The sequence below is a fragment of the Scyliorhinus torazame genome, chromosome 10 (assembly GCF_047496885.1).
Source record: "Scyliorhinus torazame isolate Kashiwa2021f chromosome 10, sScyTor2.1, whole genome shotgun sequence".
In the NCBI taxonomy this organism is placed as follows: domain Eukaryota; kingdom Metazoa; phylum Chordata; class Chondrichthyes; order Carcharhiniformes; family Scyliorhinidae; genus Scyliorhinus; species Scyliorhinus torazame.
In genome coordinates, this window is record NC_092716.1 from 204836132 (window position 1) to 204860696 (window position 24565).

Sequence of the window (24565 nt, forward strand, 5' to 3'; positions counted from 1 at the left end):
CCGGCTCTTGGAAAGAGCACCCCACCCAAACTCAACACCTCCACCCAACACCAAGGGCAATTTTGGACACTAAGGGTAATTTATCATGGCCAATCCACCTACCCTGCACATCTTTGGACTGTGGGAGGAAACCGGAGCACCCGGAGGAAACCCACGCAGGCACGGGGAGGACGTGCAGACTCCGCACAGACAGTGACCCAAGCCGGATTCGAACCTGGGACCCTGGAGCTGTGAAGCAATTGTGCTATCCACAATGCTACCGTGCTGCCCTTGAGAACAAATAAATCTACACTATATCATTTTACCGTAATCCATGTACCTATCCAATAGCTGCTTGAAGGTCCCTAATGTTTCCGATTCAACTACTTCCACAGGCAGTGCATTCCATGCCCCCACTACTCTCTGGGTAAAGAACCTACCTCTGATATCCCTCCTATATCTTCCACCTTTCACCTTAAATTTATGTCCCCTTGTAATGGTTTGTTCCACCCGGGGAAAAAGTCTCTGACTGTCTACTCTATCTATTCCCTGATCATCTTAGCCCCACCAATGACCACGGAAGCACATCCCACCTTTTAAATTTGCCCCTCATTTGCTCCACCAACCGAGCCAGATTTAACTTGTGTAGGTGCCCCCACCCCCGCGCCACCTGAATACCCAGATACCTAAAGCTCGCCCCCACCACCTTAAATGGCAACTTGCCCAATCTCCTCTCCTGCCCCCTCACCTGAATCGGAAAGACCTCACTCTTTCCCATGTTTAGTTTATACCCCGAAAACCAACCAAATATCACCAAAATGTTCATGATCTCCCCTTTCCTTTCCTGTGGGTCCGATATATACAATAGCAGGTCGTCCGCATATAGGGACATCCTATGCTCCACCTCCCCTCGCACAATCCCTCCCCAATCACTAGACACTCTAAGTGCCATTGCCAGTGGCTCTATTGCCAAGGCAAAAAGCAACAGGCAAAGTGGGCATCCCTGTCTCATCCTCCAGTACAACCTACAGTACCCCGAACTAACCCGACTTGTTCTGACACTCGCCACCGGCGTCATGTACAGCAATTGGATCCAATCCACAAACCCCTGCCCAAACCTGAACTGCCCCAAAACATCCCGCAAATACTCCCACTCTACCCGATCAAAGCGGGGCAGCACGGTGGTGCAGTGATTAGCACTGCTGCCTCACAGCACCGAGGCTCCAGGTTCGATCCTGACTCTGGGACACTGTCCGTGTGGAGTTTGCACATTCTCCCCATGTTTGCGTGGGCTTCACCCCACAACCAAAGATGTGCAGGGTAGGTGGATTGGCCACGCTAAATTGCCCTTAATTGGAAAAAATGAATTGGGCACTCTAAATTTATGAAAAAAAAGGCCTTCTCCGCATCCATCGCGACCCTCACCTCCACGTTTCGTCCCTCCAGGGGCATCATTATAACATTTAGCATGCGCCTGAAATTGGCTGACATATGCCTCACCTTTACAAATCCCGTCTGATCTCCCCCTCTCACCTCCAGCACACAATCCTCAATCCGCGAGGCCAGAGTCTTAGCCAGCAATATTCAACAGCGATATTGGACAGTATGACCCACACTGCTCTGGGTCCTTGTCCTTCTTCAGGATCAGCGATATTGAGTCCTGTACCAGCGTAGGGGGGAGCTCATCCTTCTCTCTCGCCTCATTAAATGCCGTCACCAGCAGGGGCCCCAGGTCACCCAAAAACATTTTATAAAACTCGACTGGCCAACCGTCCGGACTCGGCCTGCATCGCCCCCATACCCACCAGCACCTCCACCAATCCAATGGGCACTCCAAGCTCCTCTAACAGACCCTCCTCCACCCTGGGGAATTTCAGCTTGTCCAAAACGTCCCACATTCCCTCCCCTTAGCCGGGGAGCTCCGACTCATAAAGCCTCCGATAAAACTTCTCAAACACCCCATTCACCCCCACCAGATCCAATACCATTCCACCCTTACCATCCTTCACCCTGCCAATCTCCCTCGCCGCTTCCTGAGCTGGTGAGCCAGCATCCTGCTAGCCTTCGCCCCATACTCATACACTGCTCCTCCGTAACTGCCCCACTGCCTTTCTTGTGGACGTCAACCCAAACTCCATCTGGAGCTTCTGCCTCTCCTTCAACAATCCCACTTCCAGAGCCTCAACATACCTTCTGTCCACCCGCATAATCATGTCCACCAACCTTGACTTCTCTGCCCGCTCCTCCTTCTCCCTATGTGCCCTAATTGATATGACCTCCCCCCCTGACTACTGCCATGAATGCCTCCCATAGCGTGGCGGCCGAGACCTCACCTGTGTCATTCACCTCCACATACCATACCCCCTGACGGCGGCCCTCACCTGCTCACAGATCTCCTCCTCCGCTGACAACCCCACATCCAACCTCCACTGTGGGCGCTGAACACCCCCCCCCCCCCCCAGCCGATGCACTCGCAAGTTCACCCAATGCGACACGTGGTCTGAGAGCTCAATTGCCGAATATCCCGAATCCACCACCCCCGCCAGCAACGCCTTACCCACTACAAAAACACATCAATTCGCGATTAGACATTATGCACCTGGAAGAAGTATGAAAACTCCTTCGCCCTCGGCCTCCCAAACCTCCACTGGTCCACTTCCCCCATGCACTCCATAATTCGCACAGGTCCAGGATCTTCCCCAATACTCGCATCATAAACGCCACATCGTCCCAATTTGGGCATAAACATTGACTAGAACCACTGGCATCACCTCCAATTCCCCGCTTACCATCACAAATGTCCCCCCTTAATCCGCTACAATATTCCCCACATCGAACGTGACCCACTTATTGACCAACACCGCCACTCCTTGCGTCTTCATATCCAACACCGAATGGAAAAATTGCCACATCCACCCTTTCCTTAGCCTTGTCTGGTCCCCAATGAAAGTTAGATACAGTTATTTTGGAATTCATATGGGCGGGGATTGTGCCAACGGTAAAGAGGGCCCTGCTGCAGAGGCAGAGGCAGAAGGGGGGATTGCCACTACCAAATTTGTTACTTTATTATTGGGCGGCAAATGTGGAGAAGGTGGTGGGAAGAGGGGGCAGGATGGATTAGGATGGAGGAAGAGTCCTGCAGGTGGTCCAGCCTGAGGGCCCTGGTGAAGGCGGTGCTACTGCTGGCACCAAGGAGATATATGGAGAGCCCGGTTGTTCGGTCCACGATTAAGGTGTGGAACCAGCTGAGGACACATTTTAAAATAGAAGGGATGTCGGTGTTAACGTCTCTATGTGAGAACCATGGGTTTAAGCCGGAGGAGATGGACAGTATGTACAGGAGGTGGAAAGAGGTGAGACTGGTGAGGGCGAGGATTTGTATTTGGAGGAGAGATTCGCCAGCATAAAGGAGCTGAGAGTGAGGGTAAAGCTCCCAAGGGGAAGCAAATTTAAGTATCTACAAGGGACTTTGCGCGGAAGGTGGGAAGGGTTTCCAGGCTGTCGAAGTATGTCCTACTGGAACGGTTGTTGCTTCTGGATGTGGAAGGGCAGGGTAGGATTGGGGACATATATGGGTGGCTGGGAGAGCAGAGGAATGTGCAGATAGTGAGGATCAAGGAGAAGTGAGAGGAGGAGTTGGGAGGGGAGATCGGTTGGGAAGTGTGGAATGAGGCATTGCGTAGAATGAACTCGACCTCCTCGTGTGCGAGGATGAGCTTGATACAGTTGAAGGTGGTACACAGGGTGCATATGACTCAGGCGAGGATGAGTTGGTTCTTCCAGGGATTGGCAGACAAGTGTGAGAAGTGTGGGCGAGGACCAAGCAAACCACGCGCATATGTTCTAGGGCTGTGAGAAGGTGGAGAGACACTGGGCGGGAGTGTTCGCGACACTAACAAAGATTGTGGGGGGGGAAGATAGGATCGGACCATATGGTGGCGATCTTCGGTATATCGGAGAAGCCGGACCTGATGGAAAGGAGGAAGGCCAATGTCGTGGCCTTCACTTCTCTGATTGCCCGGCGGAGAATTTTATTGGAATGGCGTCGGCATCACTGTCAGGGGTGATCTGTATGATTTCCTCCAGTTAGGGAAAATTAAGTATGAACTGAGGGGCTCAGCGGAGGGCTTTGAGACATGGTGGAGACTATTCGTGGCCATATTCGAGGAACTGTTCATCGCGAGGGGGGGGGGTGAAAATGGGGGGGGAAACCTGTACAGACTGTAAAACTGTGAAGGTGATTCATCTTGTATCACCTTAGTATCTTGTGATCTCAGCCAGGAAAGCAATTAAAAGATCACAGTTGACTTTAACTTCACTATTTGATAAATTGTGTCTTTTCTCTTCCAAATGTCAATGGTGAATAATTGCAGTGACATCCTTTGTATTATATAATGTACAGCTTGATTTCTACATTCCAATGTGAGGGGTGCATGTACCCCAGATTATTTATGTTTTGGAACTGTTTGAATACAAATGAAATAAAATACATTTAAAAAAAGTAAACTTTAGAACCAAGGCCAAGATGTTCCCACGAAGCAAAGAGTGAGAAACACTTGGCTGGACTCCTGGATAGCCTTGGAACCATTTAAGAAACAAGTAGAGAGCAATGAGAGGAAGGTCTGATTGTCCTCATGGGTGAATTAGGATAAATGACCATCTTCATCTTGTATCACCTTACTATCTTGTGATCCCAGCTAGGAAAGCAATTAAAAGATCACAGTTAACTTTAACGTCACTGGAACAGAGATGGATGAAAAAAATAGCCAGGATTTCCACATCTGATTGTTAGGCCTGCTGGAAAATATACATTTAGAACTTAGCATAGCTTGACTGTGCAATAGTAATGATCATTTGACCTGATATAGGACGGCATGGTGACAAAGTGGCTAGCACGGCGACCTCACAGCACCAGGGACCCGGGTTCGATTCCAGCCTCTGTGTGGAGTTTGCACGTTCTCCCCGTGGCTGTGTGGGTTTCCCCCGGCTGCTTCGGTTTCCTCCCACAGTCCAACGATGTGCAGGTTTGGTGGATTGCCATGATCAATGTACTGGGTTACGGGAATAGGGTGGGGGAAAGGGGCTAGGTAGCGTGCAATTTTGGAGGGTCGATGCAGACTCAATGGGTTGAATGGCCTCCTTCTGCACTGTAGCGATTCTATGGATTCTATATGATAATGTTCCTTTTGCAAAAGGAGTTCACTTTATACAGCCCTTCATATTATATAGCATTTCATATTATACAGCACTTCAAAACAGTACCCAACATCCAAATGTTTGCCACAAAATTGTGGTATTCACGCACTTTTCCTTAAGATTATACTTACAATCTATACATTCAAAGTACAATTACATCTCGTTGCAGATGAACAGCTAGTTACCTTAACAACCCCATGGAAATGCTGTTGGTGCTCTACTTCACAAATCTGCCTCATTAATTTGATAAATTGTGTCATTTCTTTTCCAAATGATAATGGGGAATAATTACAGTGACATCCTTTGTATTATATAATGTATAGCTTGATTCCTACATTCCATTTGATAAAGATGAAATTATTACAAGTAGTCACACAATGCCACCTAAATTCAACTCATTCCTCTTTATTAACTTTGTTAATAGGATGATGGCCGTTATTTTAATCTCTGACTATGAGGAGAAATTTAAGATACATGGAGTAGGATAAAAAGGGGTTTATTTTTTTTAAATTATAATGGTCTTGAAAGGGTTACTAAATAAATAGTCTTGCACCTAGTTGATATGTCAGTGACAAAAAGTTTAAACATTAAAACTGGCACTAAAAGATGAAAAGCTCGGATGCATGGAAAGCTTTGTTACGGTGAACTGTTATGTATCAGACCGCTGAAATATTTAAGGAAAAAGTGGATAAAGATTTACAGAAAAGGATGGCACATGACTAACGAGAAGGAATGAGTTGGATTTGATTTGATTTGTTCTGGCAAAGAGCAGGAATAGACACGATAGACTGAACGATTTCTAAACTGTGTGTTTCGGCGCTGGGGCTGATAGATTGAATTTATTTTGAAATAACAACTCCAGGTATGAGCAAATAAACCATTTGCAAACTTTCTTATATTAAGATAAATCGGGGCGACATGGTGGTGCAGTTAGCACTGCTGCCTCACGGCGCCGAGGATCCAGGTTCGATCCCGGCCCTGGGTCACTGTACAGTGGAGTTTGTTGATTCTCCCATGTCTGTATGTTGTCTCGCGTCTGCAACCGAAAGATGTGTAGGGTAGGTAAATTGGCCACAATAAATTGCCCCTTAATTGGAAAAAAAGAATTGAGTACTCTAAATTTATTTTAAAAATATATTAAAATAAATCATCAAGTTGGGATCTGATAGGGCAGTCATTCCTCTTCAGGTCCTCATAGTGGATTAGTAGTGACCTTATCAAAGAACACCAATAATTGCCAAATTAATATTTTGACGATAGTAGCTTCATTGGATTTGCAATTAAGTATGATATCTGTGTTGCTGTTACTTCTGAAAAGCATCTCAGTTATGTCAGTGAGCTTCTCTGAACCAACACTTAGGCAAAAAACAATGTGACAGTCTTTCTGACTGTTTTGCTGTCCCACAGATTAACTTCAGTTTCATAGTGCCTCGTCTAATAAAGAGAAACCTACCTAGTAATAGTTTGGGAAAGTTTGACGTTTCAATGTTATGGTAATAAATTATTGATGTTATCGTAGCCAAGAAGCCCATACCAGCCGGCATATAGAGGTGCAAGTGACGTGAATCATTAAACCTAGAACACGGAAACAAAAATATATATGTAAAATAGTGAACTTGGCAAATGTCAATACAATACTTATAAAATAACCAGACTGTGTAATTATTTTAAAGGATATTAACGCTTATTATGCGGCGTACAGAAACATATTCCTGGAAATTTCCTCTGGGGTTCTCTCCATCAACTGTACAATCAACTCAGATGTGCACTTGCGATGCCAAGGCATACAAGGCTGTGGGCCAAATGCTGGAAAATGGGATTAGAATACTTAGGTGGTTGTTTTTGACCTGCGCAGACACAATGGTCTGAAGGGTCTTTTCTGTGCTGTGGACCTCTTTAAGGGTAGCATAGTGGTTAGCATAGTTGCTTCACAGCTCCAGGGTCCCAGGTTCGATTCCCGGCTTGGGTCACTGTGTGGAGTCTGTACATTCTCCCCGTGTGCATGGGTTTCCTATGGGTGCTCCGGTTTCTTCCCACAGTCCAAAGATATGCAGGTTAGGTGGATTGTCTATTCTAAATTGCCATTAGTGTCCAAAAAGGTTAGGTGGGGTTAATGGGTAACAGGGGTAAAGGGTGGAGGTGTGGAACTTAAGTGGGGTGCTCTCTTTCCAAGGGCCGGTGCAGACTCGATGGGCTGAATGGCCTCCTTCTACACTGCAAATTCTATGATTCTATAACTCTAATGCTGTAACTTCATGAGAACAGCAGCAGAAACCAGGAAGAGACAGGATTTCTGTACAGTTATAGTGGCTGAGAGGGTGAACCTCTGAGGAAATGCCTGGTGATATAAATTGTGTAACGACTTTGGAAAAGGAAATTTACACTGAGGTGATTAATGTTCGCAATGGCCCTGACATTGCGATTAGCAAAGAAGCAACAGAAGCTGCTGGTCTTCAAGAACGTAACACTGAGAGATCGAGCATTCTCAGTGATGGGAACTTTAGGTTTCTTGGCATTATTTAATGGGGATTCCCAGAGTCATGCTGCAGTGATGATATCAAGCTGTCTATCACACTGAAGTATCTTCATCAATGTCTAACCAATAAATTAAAAGTACTAATATTCAAATCACTTCAAAAAATATCTGAGACAGCAAAACAAAAATAGGAACTTGCGCAGGGTGTTAAGGTAGATGTTGCTATATCATGAACAAACATTAAAAAATAGTTATTTAAAAAAATAATAATTAACCATACTGGAGACATGTAGCAGCATTCCACAAATATAATATTTTAATGACCAAATCATTGTTCATCAGTAGTAATTAGCCAGATCACCATTAAAAACCCAGTTACACCTCAATAAACAATGCTTAAGTTTCTTTGAAGTTTTTATCCATAGTATGAGGAGGCCTTGTGACACAGTGATGGTGTCCCTAACGCTGGACCAGAAGCTTCAGGTTAGAGTCCAACACCAGGCATTTTTGGCCATGGAAGGTGCGTTCAACATGGTTCAATGGCTAATAATCAGCTTGGAAATCCTTCCACCACTTCCCCCCACTATTCCCCAAAGGATCTTCAGGGTAAAAAACAGTGTGGATGTGAAGATACTCTTAAACAAAAGCACAATATAAGAGTATAAGAAGGGAAGTTCACACCCGATCAATTGATTTGACTGTCTGACTTTCATCTCTGGTGGTGGGGTTAGGGTGTACAATTTCACAGCGTAGCCTGTAGTAAAACTGTGGAAAACAGATCACACTTTCTCGATTGCTGTCTTAATCTGCATTCGCTCTAAATCCTGAGGGTTAATGATAGTGAATGATGATGGTTTGTTAACAAAAATCACACCAATTCAAGACCAGAAAATCACAATGATATTTTATAAAGGGTAACATATGTGTAATTGTATAAGACTGAGGTTTAAATTCTGTATAAACTGGCAAAAGTAAAAAGTTCCATATTCTCTCTCATGATTGCAAGAGTTCAAGGGTGGCTCGGTGGCGCAGTGGGTAGCACTGCTGCCTCACGGCACCGAGGACCCGGGTTCGATCAGGGCCCCAGGTCATTGTCTGTGTGGAGTTTGCACATTCTCACCCCCACAACCCAAAGATGTGCAGGGTTGGTGCATTGGCCACACTAAATTGCCCTTAATTGGAAAAATATAATTGGGTACTCTAAACTTTAAAAAAATGATTGCAAGAGTTCTAATTAAATGAAGCTGAGGAAGGGCAATTGAGCTTCTTAATAGATATGTATCTATAACACAGATTGTCAAAACAGTCACACTCTGATTGATCAAAGGATGACTGCAGTGAAAAGTCTCGATATGGTTACATTGTGAAGTAAGCACTGCCAAGGCAGTAGATGGCTGTATAGTAATACTGTCACTAGGCTAGCAATTCGGACGCCCAGGCTCCGAGGACATGGATTCAAATTCCACCATGACAGCTGGTGAACTGTAAATCCAACTAACAAAATCTGGAATATAAATCTAATGTCAGTAATAGTGACCATGTGAACCGACTCAAGAACAGCTTCTTCCCTACTGCCATCAGACTTTTGAATGGACCTACCTCGTATTAAGTTGATCTTTTCTCTACACCTTGCTATAACTGTAACATTATATTCTGCAGTCTCTCCTTCCTTCCCTATGTACGGTGTGCATTGTTTGTACAGCATGCAAGAAACAACACTTTTCACTGTATACTAATACATGTGACAATCAAATCAAATCAAAATCAAAAATAATAGGTTGTAGTAAAACCCCATCTGATTCACTAATGTCCTTTTCAGAAGGAAATCTGCAATCCTTACCCGGCCTAGTTTACATATGACTCTAGATCTCCAGCAATGTGGGGTAACTCTTAATTGACCACGGAAATGGCCGAGAGAAACACTATATTCAGCAAAACTAGGGGTTGAGCAACAAATGCTGGCCTTACAATAACACCCATGACCCATGGAAGAACAAAAAAAATTAGGCACCTATGTTTCAATATTCAGTAATTTATTATTTGATCTCCTTCCCTTCTATAGCTAATATCCTATTTATCACAGGTCAGCTAGACTTAAGAATTGTTAACAGGTCAAGTATTTCTGGCATGTTGATTCGCAAATCCTTTAGGATATTGGGTGTACACAGAAAATGGATAGTTACTCAATATTACAAGAACATAACAAGTAGTAACTTAAGTAGGCCATATGATCCCTTGAGCCTTCTCCATCATTCAATAAGATCATGGCTGAAACTTCATATCAACTCTACTTTCCAGCTCTATCTCCACATTTAGGGCAGCATGGTAGCACAAGTGGATAGCACTGTGGCTTCACAGCGCCAGGGTCCCAGGTTCGACTCCCTGCTGGGTCACTGTCTGTGCGGAGTCTGCACATTCTCCCGTGTTTGCGTGGGTTTCCTCCCTGTGCTCTGGTTTCCTCCCACAGTCCAAAGACGTGCAGGTTAGGTGGATTGGCCATGATAAATTGCCCTTAGTGACCAAATAGGTTAGGAAGGGTTATTGGGTTACGGGGATAGGGTGGAAGTGGGGGCTTAAGTGGGTCGGTGCAGATTCGATTGGCCGAATAGCCTCCTTCTGCACTGTATGTTCTATGTCTTGATTACCTTAGTGCACACAAATCAATAGATCTCAGTCTGGGATAGGCACGATGGCACAGCGGTTAGCACTACTGCCACACAGCACCAGTGACCCTGGTTCAATTCTGGCCTCAGGTCACTGTGTGTGGGAAGTTTGCACTTTCTTCCCGTGTCTGCATGTGTTTCCTCCGAGTGTTCCGGTTTCCTCACACAGTCCAAAGATGTGCAGGTTAGGTGGACTGGCCATGCTAAATTGCTCCTTAGTGTACAAAAGGTTAGGAAGGGTTACTGGGTAATGGGGATAGGGTTGGCGCATGGGCCTAGGTAGGGTGCTCCTTCCAGGGGTTGGTGCAGACTTGGTGGGCTGAATGGCCTCCTTCTGCATTGTATAGATTCTCTGATTCTATGATATACTTAATGATGCAGTATTCACAGCCTTCTGGGGTAGAGAATTCTAAAGATTCATAAACTTCTGAGTGAAGATATTTCTCCTTCTCTCAGTCCTAAGTGGCCAACCCCTTATCTCTAAACAAAGTTTTGTTCTCGACTCCCTGGGGTGAGAGAGTGCTCGGTGGTAGCTGCAGAGCATTCCTCCAGACGCTACTCATCTGTTTAAACTTGACCACGGCATTTTCATATTATTTCCTGGACCCCTGGAAAGTTTCCATGGGCCGCCAGTCATCACAGTCTCCAGTTTGAGAACCACTGACTGAATGAACTTTGTGCACCTGTCAGGAAATTCTGCCCTTCTTTAGGTAAAGAGGCATACAGAGCTTCTGGTGTGATCTCACCAACAGCATCACAACAACTTAAGTGGTCATTATACCAAAACAAATACAAATGTGTGGAACACTCATCAGATGGGTCAGAATTTATGAATATAACAGATGAGTTAACTATCTGTTAACTTTTAAGGTATAGTTGCTTTAACAGAACTGGTAGTTTGCCTGTATTTTCTTTGTGAGACCATGCAGTGCACTAATTAACTGCCATATTTGTCTGTACAAAGAACAATAAGTACTCTTCCATGTCTAATAAATTGGCTGTGAAGTGCTTCGAGACAACCTGAGGACCTGAAATGTACTATATAAAAACAAGCCTTTACTGTTACACGCAAGTTATAACTCTGCTTTCCAGTGTAAAGTTTTGTGTGAGGTGAATAAAGGGAGTTAGTTGCAGAGGTTAACAAACACAATTTGTGGCCATACAATTGGCCATCTCTTATGCAGACCATAAACCATCCACACCTTGCTGTCAGAATTGCTGATGTAGACATCTACCATGCAAACCATAGAATTTACCCCCTTGTGTCAAAAAAGCACCAAATCCAGATGACTGTGAATTTGACATACTTCAATTTAAATTGGAAAATGAGGATGTTCTTAAAAATTGGGATAAATTGTTAAGTTATCTTCCAGAGGAAAAGCAAACTGAGCTGAAAAAGTTTTTGATATCACATGGGCAAGTTTGTAGAGATAAATTGGGAAGTACTAAAATGGCTATACATGATGTAGATGTGGGAAATGTTGTTCCTATCAAACAACATCCATATAGACGTAATCCTTTAAAATTGGCACAGGTTAACAAAGAGATTGAGAGTATGCTTAAAAATGGCACAATTGAAGTGGGTTGCAGCCAATGGAGCTCACCCATAGTGATGGTACCTAAACCAGACGGTACCCAACGGTTGTGTGTGGACTATAGAAAGGTGAATGCAGTTACAAGAACGGACTCTTATCCTATCCCACGTTTGGAGGATGCATTTATTTCTAAATTGTATTTACTTAAAGGTTACTGGCAGGTACCTTTATCCGAAAGGGCGAAGGAGATTTCAGCTTTTGTGACTCCAGATAGTATATGCCAATTCAAAGTTATGCCATTTGGCATGAAAAATGCCCCAGCCACATTTCAACGGTTAACTAATACAGTTGTTTCAGGATTACACAATTGTGCGGTATAAATCGACGATCTGGTAGTTTTCAGCCAGATATGGAAAGAACATTTAAAACATCTTATGTAGTTATTCGATCAACTTCAGGAGGCGGGTTTGGTAATAAACCTAGCCAAAAGTGAATTTGGAAAAGCCCAAGCCACTTTCCTTGGCGATGCAATCGGACAGGGTCAATTGGTCCCACGGGATGTGAAAACGAAAGTTGTTGGGGAGTTTCCGATACCCTCGACACGACGGGAAATAATGCGATTTCTTGGTATGAGTGGATTTTACCGGAAATTTGAACCAAATTTTAGCAGTGTGGTCACTCCACTGACAGACTTGCTCAAGAAGCGTAACAAATTCCAGTGGACAGCGGAATGTCAACAGGCATTTGATGGCCTGAAGGCTGTGTTAACCACTGCTCCTGTGTTAGTCATCCCAAATTTTACCAAACCATTCAAAGTGGCTGTTGATGCGAGTGATGTGGGCGTAGGTGCGATGCTTCAACAAGACGACGACGAAGGGCTGGAGCGGCCTGTTGGTTATTTTTCAAAGAAATTGAATTCTCACCATGAAATGTATTCGATGATTGAGAAGGAGACTTTGAGTTTGGTGCTGGCTTTGCAACATTTTCACATTTATGTGACCAGCAATCTATCTGACATCATTATATACACTGATCATAATCCATTGACGATTTTGGAGCGATTCCGGAATAACAATGCGAGGCTGTTTCACTGGAGTTTATTGTTACAGCCATTTCATTTAAAAATAGTATATGTGGCAGGACGGGAAAACGTGACAGCCGATGCTTTGTGACAAATGTGTTGAACGGAAGGATTTTGGTTGGAGGAAGAAGAACGAAAAACAAAAATGGACTATATATCTGTGTGTTGTTTTTTTTGAACTGGTAAAGTGTTTTTACTGTGTGCATTTCTTAATTGATGGTGCAAAGGTGAAAAATGAAACCATCTTGAAGTTGATGGTTTATTTTTTTTCTTGGGGTGAGGTGTCATGTGAGAGTACCTTTAAGAAATGAATGTTTAAGCAATGTACCTTTAAGAAATGGAGCTGATCATATTACTGAAGTGATGTCAGAGGGTGGGGGGAGCTGAGCTCACTTCTGCTATTTTGAGTTTCAGTTTGAGAAGGCAGCTGGGAGTGTCTGTGTGTTTTGCTGAGAGCTGCAGGAAGAAACACAGAGCTGGTCTGTTGATGTCTCCAATCCAAAGAGCATGAATATATTGAATGTAACCTAATGTGTTATTATTTTTGAAGGTTTGAAGTCTTTTTGGATGTTTAAAGGAACAGTTTGAAGGATTATTTAGTGTTGTAGTCTTTTGGGGTTATCTTTGAAGTAATGGGTGTTAAGATAATCAATGTTTGTTTTTAAAAGGTTAACTTGAGTTCATAGAATAAACATTGTTTTGTTTTAAAAACCATTTGTCCATTCCTGCTGTATCACACCTGGAGAGCACGCCGTGTGCTTCCCACACCACAATCTATTAAAAGTTGTGGGTCGGTTAAACTCCATGAAACACTTTGGGGTTCTGTAAACCCGGACCCATAACAATTGGGGGTTCGAGAGGGATAAAAGTCGTTCGATTGGATTGGCTTAACAAAGTTAAAGACAATGTTGAGGGCTTACTGTCAAGATTATCCAGAGGATTGGGATAAAGAAATTCCATTCGTACCGTTTGCAATTAGTGATGCACCTAATGAGTCAACCAAATTTAGTCCTTTTGAACTAATTTTTGGTCATGAGGTAAGAGGACCACTTAAATTGATTAAAGAAAAATTGGTGGGCGAGAAATTGGAAGTTACACTATTGGATTACATGTCAAATTTTAGGGAACGATTAAATAGAGCAGGTGAATTGACTAGACATCATTTGAAAGTTGCACAAAATGTGATGAAACGGGTAGCGGACAAGAACTCCAAAGTTCGTAGTTTTGCCAGGGGAGATAAAGTTTTAGTGATGTTACCAGTGGTAAGTGAGCCTTTAAAACCTAGGTTTTGTGGACCGTATCAGATTGAAAGGAAATTAAGTGAGGTGAATTATGTGGTAAAAACACCAGATAGAAGGAAGACTCACCGAGTGTGGAGTGTGTCATGTGAATATGCTTAAAAGGCACTTTGAAAGGGAAGGAGAGAAAAAGGAGGTTTTAATGATTCGGACTCAAAGTGACGAACCAAATCCAGATGACTGTGAATTTGACATACCTCAAATTAAATTTGATAATGAGGATGTTCTTAAAAATTGGGATAAATTGTTGAGTTATCTTCCACAGGAAAAACGAACTGACCTGAAAGAGTTATTGATATCACATGGGCAAGTTTGTAGAGATAAATTGGGAAGTACTAAAATGGCTATACATGATGTAGATGTGGGAAATGCTGTTCATATCAAACAACATCCATATAAGTAATCCTTTAAAATTGGCACAGGTTAACAAAGAGATTGAGATTATGCTTAAAAATGGCACAATTGAAGTGGGTTGCAGCCAATGGAGCTCACCGATAGTGATGGTACCTAAACCAGATGGTACCGAACGGTTGTGTGTGGACTATAGAAAGGTGAATGCAGTTACAAGAACGGACTCTTATTCTATCCCACATTTGGAGGATTGCATTGAGAAAGTGGGACAATCCGCTTTTGTTTCTAAATTGGATTTACTTAAAGGTAACTGGCAGGTACCTTTATCCGAAAGGGCGAAGGAGATTTCAGCTTTTGTGACTCCAGATGTTATATACCAATTCAAAGTTATGCCATTTGGCATGAAAAACACCCAGCCACATTTCAACAGTTAACTAATACAGTCGTTTCAGGATTACCCAATTGTGCGGTATATATCGACGATCTGGTAGTTTTCAGCCAGACATGGAAAGAACATTTAAAACATCTTATGGAGTTATTCGATCGACTTCAGGAGGCGGGTTAGGTGATAAACCTAGCCAAAAGTGAATTTTGAAAAGCCCAAGTCACTTTCCTTGACCATACAATTGGACAGGGTCAATTGGTCCCAAGGGACGTGAAAACGAAAGTTAGTGGAGAGTTTCCGATACCCTCGACACGACAGGGAATAATGTGATTTTTTGGTATGAGTGGATTTTACCGGAAATTTGTACCAAATTTTAGCAGTGTGGTCGCTCCACTGAAGGACTTGCTCAAGAAGCGTAACAAATTCCAGTGGACAGTGGCGTGTCAACAGGCATTTGATGGGCTGAAGGCTGTGTTAACCACTGCTCCTGTGTTAGTCATCCCAAATTTTACCAAACCATTCAAAGTGGCTGTTGATGCGAGTGATGTGGGCGTAGGTGCGATGCTTCTACAAGATGGCGACGAAGGGCTGGAGCAGCCTGTTGGTTATTTTTCAAAGAAATTGAATTCTCACCAGGAAAAGTATTCAACGATTGAGAAGGCGACTTTGAGTTTCAAATGAAAAGTGAAATGTAATGAAATGAAAGCCAGTTTGGTGCTGGCTTTGCAACATTTTCGCATTTATGTGACCAGCAATCCGTCTGACACCATTATATATACTGATCATAATCCGTTGACGTTTTTGGAGCGATTCCGGAATAACAATGCGAGGCTGTTTCACTGGAGTTTATTGTTACAGCCATTTCATTTAAAAATAGTACATGTGGCAGGACGGGAAAATGTGATAGCCGATGCTTTGTCACGAATGTGATGAACGGAAGGATTTCGGTTGGAGGACGAAGAACGAAAAACAAAAATGGACTATATTATTATACCTGTTTGCGTGTTGTTTTCTTTGAACCGGTAAAGTGTTTTTACTGTGTGCATTTCTTAATTGATGGTGCAAAGGTGAAAAATGAAACCATCTTGAAGTTGATGGTTTATTTTATTTTCTTGGCAGGAGGTTTCATGTGAGAGTACCTTTAAGAAATGGATGTTTAAGCAATGTACCTTTAAGAAATGGAGCTTATCATATTACTGAAGTGATGTCAGAGTGTGGGGGGAGCTGAGCTCACTTCTGCTTTTTTGAGTTTCAGTTTGAGAAGGCAGCTGGGAGTGTCTGTGTGTTTTGCTGAGAGCTGCAGGAAGAAACACAGAGCTGGTCTGTTGATGTCTGCAATCCAAAGAGTATGAATATATTGAATGTAACCTAATGTGTTATTATTTTTGAAGGTTTGAAGTCTTTTGGATGTTTAAAGGAACAGTTTGAAGGATTATTTAGTGTTGTAGTCTTTTGGGGTTATCTTTGAAGTAATGGGTGTTAAGATATTCAATGGTTGTTTTTAAAAGGTAAACGTGAGTTCATAGAATAAACATTGTTTTGTTTTAAAAACCATTTGTCCATTCCTGCTGTATCACACCTGGAGAGCACGCCGTGTGCCTCCCACACCACAATCTATTAAAAGTTGTGGGTCGGTTGAACTCCATGAAACACTTTGGGGTCCTGTAAACCCGGACTCATAACATACCCATGTTCACGAACTTGTCTCATTTCTATCATTGATAGTAAAAGGGTGCTTCCAAATCTAAACTGCAATATTATTGATTTTACATATCCTTCTTATTGCAGCAGAAACATTTGTGCTCTGTGGAGGGCATCAGCACCAGATTCTTACTGATAGTTCGTCTTTTGTCCATTAGCTCACTGTGTGCGTTCCTTTGACATTAATTTTCTAAGTTTTTTCTGATTTTGATGAAAGGTAATTAACCTGTAATTAACCAAAAATGTTTCTCCCTCCATGGATGTTGACAGACCTGTTAAGTATTTCCAAAATTTCTGTTTTTATTTCACATTTCAGCATCTGCAGTATTTTGCTTTTTTATCAATTTGCCTTCACTCGTTTCCAAATTGTCTCACGCATGCTAAAGTAGACTTTCTCGTGTGATTATTCCATTTTCTACATACCTCTAGAAATTTAAGGTGAAAGGTGGAAGATATAGGAGGGATATCAGAGGTGGGTTCTTTACCCAGAGAGTAGTGGGGGCATGGAATGCACTGCCTGTGGAAGTAGTTGAGTCGGAAACATTAGGGACCTTCATGCAGCTATTGGATAGGTACATGGATTACGGTAAAATGATATAGTGTAGATTTATTTGTTCTCAAGGGCAGCACGGTAGCATTGTGGATAGCACAATGGCTTCACAGCTCCAGGGTCCCAGGTTCGATTCCGGCTTGGGTCACTGTCTGTGCGGAGTCTGCACGTCCTCCCCGTGTCTGCGTGGGTTTCCTCCGGGTGCTCCGGTTTCCTCCCACAGTCCAAAGATGTGCGGGTTAGGTGAATTGGCCAATGATAAATTGCCCTTAATGTCCAAATTGCCCTTGGTGTTGGGTGGAGGTGTTGAGTTTGGGTAGGGTGCTCTTTCCAAGAGCCGGTGCAGACTCAAAGGGCCGAATGGCCTCCTTCTGCACTGTAAATTCAATGATAATCTATGATTGATCTAGGACAAAGGTTCGGCACAACATCGTGGGCCGAAGGGCCTGTTCTGTGCTGTATTTTCTATGTTTTGTTCTATGTTAGAGATGGAACTATTTGTCATCTTTTGAAATGAACCATGTCTCCGGAATTTTTAATTACATTACAATTGTAAGGTTTATACGATTATTATGTTTTGGGACTGTATCTTTAAATTTAGGATAAATAAAGGGGGCCATGAGACTTGTTCAGTAAGGCTTTACAGTAAGCCTGGGTGGTTTGATATTTAGAGATTAAATGTAGTTTTACTGGGAAGAAGGTTGAAGGTATTTATGTTTGAAGACAATGGCAGCAGTATCTGAGTTTACACTCTGTGTCACCCAAAGTCCCAGAAAGGTATTGAAGATATGAGGTTGTAAACAGTTGTGCTGTAAATTGTTCAATCACTTCTAACATGGAAGTGATTTGTGTGGTGGGAGTGGGGGGTGGGGGGGAGGGAGCTAATTAGAATTTCCACCTGAATACATGGTTAATGTGTTTCACATTGACATGAGGAATAAGAGAGGGGAAGCAATTTTTGAGATCAGGTACAGGCTTTCCTATAATTCAATGAATATCACAGACAGATGGCAGTTTTTCAGCGTAATCAGCCAAGAGAAAGGTTGCTTGGTTTTATGAGCTCCCACAACCGGATGTGGGAAGGAGACGGTCTAGTTGAAGAGATACATCCCACAGCCATTTAAGGGTTCCATGAGATTCACCCTGCCATGACCAGGGGGTAGATGAATCAATGGAACAGGCTTTACTGCTGGTGATGGATTTAGGAACTTTCCAAAATCTGAAGAAAACCTCAGACGGTCACTCAAAGTTACTACTTGGCAAAGCAGGGAGAACTGAACCCATTGAAAGGTGGTGATAGCTGTGAGCAGTTTTCTAAAAGAACTGCAATTCCATGGATTGTGTAATGTGTGGTATGTACTAAAGTAGAATGTAACTCTCAGCAGTTTAAAGTAAAGTTACCCGCAAAAAGAAAATGTTTGGTCAGAAGTGCTTTTAGTTATTTGTTACAGTAAAAATTCTAAAACATTAAATCTTGTTGTGCCATTCTTTCAGCTAATAACTGGAAGTTAAAATTGATTGGTCTCTGTATTCCCTAAGGTGTAGATGAGTAAAAGGTGACTTGACTAAAACATAAGATCCTGAGGAGTATTGGCACGGCCAATGTGGAGATGATGTTCCCTCCTGTTGGGAGAGTCTAATATTAGGGGCCACTGTTTAAAGATAAAGGGACCCACATTTTGCACACAGATGAGAGATTTTTTTCTCTCAGAGGGTTTTGAATCTTTGCAACTATCTTCCTCAAAAGATGGTGGAAGGCGGCACGGTGGCTCAGTGATTAGTACTGCTGCCTCACGGAATTGAGGACCTGGGTTTGATCCCGGCCCCGGGTCACTGTCAATGTGGAGTTTGCACATTCTCCCCGTGTTTGCGTGGGTCTTACCCTCACAACCCAAAGATGTGCAGGATAGGTTGATTGGCCACGCTAAATTGCTCCTTAATTGGAAAAAAAGATGGCAGAAGCAGAGTCTGAATATTTTTAAGGCAGAGGTAGATAGATTCTTGATAAACAAGGAGATGAAAGGTATGGGGGTAGGCAAGAATGTGGGGATGAGGTTACAATCAGATCAGCCATGATCTTATTGGATGACAGAGTAGGCTCGACGGGCCGAGTGGCCTACTCCTGTTCCCAATTTGTACGTTCGTACAGAGATCGTATCAATTATAATATATTTTTTTCCATTACTTTATCAGAGTTACAAAGCCAGAGCTCAGAGTGTGGACAGGGGCAAATCCCTAATCCAGCTTCTTGTCTGCTCCAAAAGCCAATTCAAATTGAATCCAATTCATGGACCCCACAAGAGAGACATACCAGAACCAGGCATTACACCTGACCTCACGCTCATCTTAACCAAAAGGCTGAGAAGCGATAACAATTATAATATCTTAATTTACTGTTGGTGCAGACATCTTTAACTCAAGCTTCTTGTTAATTTCAGCCTTTCTTCTTGCATCTGATCATTTGATATCAACTGCTTGTAATATTACTACTGTTTCTGTTGTATTCATCCAGTTTCAAATTAACGCTGAGCAAAATGTTTTGTGGCACTAACCAGATCTTCAAACACCTCAGGATGCTGATATAGGACTTGGTGGAGACAATTTTAAAAAAGTTACATTAAGAGCAGCTGACCTTAACAACTGATATCAAGAGGAGCAACTAAGCAGATAATTAATCATCTATTTAATATGCCAGTCAGCATGAAGTTACAGTGCATGGCATTACAAATTGATTACTGTGTCAACTGATCTTTCACCACTAGTGATGATATTCACCTTCGGGAAAAGCTACTATAGAACCAAATTTTATTATATTTGTGTTTCATTATAGGCCAGTTTTTGTATGGACAATGACAGTAAGACAACAGCACAGTGAATCAGACAGCAAATTCCAGTTAATAAAAACAGAAAATGTTGGAAAGGTTCAGCAGGTCTGGGAGCATCTGGGAGGGAGAAACAGAGGGGTGAATTCTCCGCCGGCGGGATCTTCCGTTCCTCTGGCATCGCACCTCCGCCTGCGGGTTTCCTGGTGGCATGGGGTGGCTACAATGGGAAATCCCATTGATCAGTGGCGGGAACAGAGAATCCCATTGACCAGTGACAGCACGGTGCCGAGAAACACGCAGCTGGGGAGGCGAAGAATTCACCCAGAATTCTTAACGTTTCAAGTCCATATAACTCTTCTTCAAAGAATCTTCTTCAAACGAGAGTCATACGGACTCGAAACGTGAACTGTTTTTCTTCCCACAGATGCTGCCAGACCTTCTGAGTTTTTCCAGCAAGTATTTTATTTCAATTAATATTTCCAGCATTTGTGGTATTTTGCTTTTATTTGAGCAAATCGCAGTGTCTGAATGTGCACGGTTAAATGCTGAATTCCGAAAGTTGTTGTCAGCAATATTCCAGTCTTTCACAGGGTAACTGTTACACTCCTCATTGAAATTAACACTGAAATGAATGCAATCGTGTAAACTTCGGGAAATTTCCTTTAGTTCCCCTCTAAATAGGCTAAAAAATGTTAGGATTGGTGCTTTCAGGAATAAATGGACTTTTAACGGCCTGATAACCTCCCTGGCTGGTTCCCGGTTGTGGAATCGCATTCCATCAGAAGTTAATTTAGTGTTGGAGATTTGAAACCACTCACATATTTTCTCTTTACTTTTTCTTCCTATTTATTTTATCCCTCTCTCTTAATCCCATACTTCTTTCCCAATCTCTAGTGCACTTTCAGATCTAATTTATGCCTTCTGCTTTATACTTCCTGGTTCAGAACTGCACACCTGTGAGGATTCTTCAATCTGATTGGTTGAGGAACCTTCCTATTTCCTGCCCTACTCAGAAGAGCCACAGATGCCCTGTAGAGGGTGACATTATGGATTTGACACTGGATCAGTGTAAATCTCTGTTCCAAACCAGCAAAAACACTGTGGGAAGCTGACAGCAAGATGAATGGTGAGCACTGTTCTTTTGCCATATTGACCAGAAAATTTGGGCCTACAAGATGCATGTATTATTCTACGTTTTGCTGCACCTCGCTATTCAATCACATGACATAACAGCTACCAATAGTAAATATTTGTAGACTATTCCTGGATAATAACTATAAAGTGAGCAATGACAAAGTAATGCATGATGTGGCGATGCCGGTGTTGGACTGGGGTGAGCACAGTAAGAGGTCTTACAACACCAGGCTAAAGTCCAACAGGTTTGTTTTGAATCACTAGCTTTTGGAGCGCAGCTCCTTCCTCAGGTGAATGAAGAGGTGGGTTCCAGAAACATATATATTGACCTGTAAAGACTTAATTACCTGCAAAGACTCACATTCAAGGTATTGTCTTGCATCATTGACTTTGTCTATATATATATATTTCTGGAACCCACCTCTTCATTCACCTGGGGAAGGAGCTGTGCTCCAAAAGCTAGTGATTTGAAACAAACCTGTTGGACTTTAACCTGGTATTGTAAGACTTCTTAAAGTAATGCATAACAGGGATTTTCAAACCAATACACAAAGTCAGTGCTCAGGTTACACACAAAAACTTTTCTTGTTTCATTCTTGCGGCCTGAAATCCTATAAAATCTTTGGCTGCATTGAAATCTTGTGAAACACTCAAATGCAACTGTTACTCTCCACAGGTCAAACAATTATAGCTGATATTGTGTGGCCAATGAAAATCAATTTATAACGGCCTCATTCCACTATTGGTTTGCAGTAATTTAATGTGATTTACTTCCAAGTATATGTGGGACATACAAACCTAATCATATTGGAAGTATTGTGATTTGTTGCTAATATCGTCTAGCAACCTTCAAGACTGTTCACCTAGTTAGGCCAATATTTCAGAAAGACTCTTAAATTTTTTAGGGCTGGCAATGTTTCCACCTTTTGCAGGGTCTCATTGAAACAGGAGCAGAAGTAGGCCATTCAGCCCCTTGAGCCTGCCATGGCTGATATGACTGTGGCCTCATCTCCACATTTGTGCCTACCCCCAATATCCTTTGACTTCTTTGTGAGTCAGGAATCTATGAACCTCTGCCTTAAAACCATTCACTGAACCCGGCTCCACTCCTTTCTGGGGAGGTGTGAGTAAAGTCACTGATCAGATTCTGTGCTTCATTCTGCCCGTAACCCTGCGTGACTGCAGTTACCCAACAAACAACTCCCAAATGTTAATTTTTAAACATTCCAATAACAGCTAAGAGCTTGGGATTTTTGTACATATCTGTTACTGATTATTATTTATTGTTGGTGGGTGTAAATTTGGGAGAAATTGTGAAAAAGGAGAATAAAAAATATTTTTTTAAAAACAGCAAAGAGCTGACAATGTTGATGGCTTTTTTACTGGCAATATAATGTAACGCAGAATTGAATGCATGCATACAGAAAATGTCATTTTTCCTGACCAGGAGAGAATGTAGTAGCAGCAGTAAAAGGTTCAGCACTATCAGTTTGCTCCAGTTTGAAGCAGGTATTATCTTCATATCAGACCGTGACAATATCCATCAAAACCTGAGTAATTGTGAAAGGTCAATCACTGTCCTTTACAGATGTCCATTCTTAAATCAAAATGTTTTAGTATTGTTATACCATACAATTATAACTTTGGAACCCTGACCACATTGGAAGTATTGAGATTTGTTGCTAATACCGTCTAGTGACCTCCAAGACTGTTCCTCTAGTGAGACCAATATTTCAGCAAAACTCTTCTAACTTTTTTTAGGACGGTCAATGTTTCCACCTTTTGCAGAGTCTTGGCACTAACCAACTGTTCGGGTGAATTGGACATTCTGAATTCTCCCTTGGTGTACCCAAACAGGCGCCGTAGTGTGCCGACTAGGGGATTTTCACAGTGACTTCACTGCAGTATTAATGTAAACCTACTTGTGACACTAATAAAGATTATAAAGATTATTCTAACTCCTGGTCAAGTGCAAGATGGGCCAAATGCAGAATAAATCTTCTGTGTGTTGTACTTTTAACCATAAACAGAGAATAGCACCCCCTGATGAGCCAGTATGAGATTTCAATTCCCCATTGTAACCTGCAAATGTCCAAAGCACACAATTAGGGCCAAATTATGCAAAGGTTTACCCTGTGGACTCCAACACACTGGGAGCATGGATACAGTTGGCCCCAGATTAGTTTAACCTTAGATTCACTGTTCAGAGTTTGTTTTATCCTATCGGGGCTGACTTGGATACAGGATCCAATGTAGAATGCCAGCACCTCAATTCACTGAACTCATCTCTGCCTTGTTATGAGTCCTGCCTCTACCTATCCATGTAACCTAACAGTAAAAATGTTTCAACGTTCCCAATGATCAGTTACTATTCCCCCTGGGGGGGGGGGGGGGGGGGAGCTGACTGTATCAATACCCTTTAAATAGTAACTATTATTATACATTGAAAGAGACTGCTTGAAGCAAACGCTTAGTTGCACATCACATTTGGTTCTTCATGAAAGGCTAGGTCTTCCTTCTAAAAATTCCCCCAGAGGAGATCTTCGGGAGCAAGTTGGAGCGTGATTTTAAAAATCAGTTGAAAGTTGCGAGGAATTCTAAGCTGATGCACTGGGTACCTGTGTTCAAATATTCTGGCGGCGTTTCGCTTGCTATTTAATTGATCATTTAAAATCAAGTTGCTGCTACAATGCCCGAGTTTATGCTAACCTCGATAGAGGTTAATAACCTACTACAGGTTATTTTCAGATCGTAGCACGGCCTTGCCGGACTCAGCTTCTGCTCGGGGTAACACTGAAGACACGTTTCACTGTGCCTGACGCTGAACTGCACAGTTGCAAGAGGACAACTGGTGCTCAGCTCGCTCAGTAAAAATAGCCCCAGGACGATCTGCAAAACACATGCGGCCACTTACTTACCCATCCGAGACGATTCCCTCTGCTATTTCACACACCAGGATAAACATGAGTATAAAAGTGAGGATCCATCGCAAATTGTGCCCAGGGAAATGCAACCACGTGCTGTGGTGAATGTGCACTTTGGAACTCTGACTTCCCCAACCTTAAATCCAAAAGAGTGCAGATATTTTAGACAGATTGGCAGAACGACAGCGCTGTGAATATGTTAACACCAAAATGCAACCGGGACGGCGGCGATCTCCGGGTTGACGTCGCTTACCGATGAAGAGTATGGGGAAGGTGATGAAGAGCAGCAACACATGTGGGACAACGTTCAAAGCGTCCACGAAGCAGCCGTTGTTGAGCACTCCCTTGTCCACATTGTACGCAGCCGTGTCGTTGTCATTGCCACAGAAAGACAAGGACATGGTCGAACTGGGGCTCTGGTCAAATCGAAGAGGGGTAAAGGACAAGCTTTAGCACATTTTCAGAGA

At 42.7% G+C, this 24565-nt stretch overlaps 1 protein-coding gene across 1 annotated transcript in view; it reads right to left on the bottom strand.

The window, feature by feature from the left end:
• Window positions 1-24565, bottom strand: part of LOC140384522 (ATP-binding cassette sub-family C member 8-like) — a 497256-nt gene that overhangs the window by 452699 nt on the left and 19992 nt on the right. The window contains 3 exon segments of the mRNA XM_072466291.1: window positions 6629-6750; window positions 24093-24234; window positions 24352-24514. Of these exon segments, the coding sequence (XP_072322392.1) occupies window positions 6629-6750; window positions 24093-24234; window positions 24352-24514 (427 nt within the window).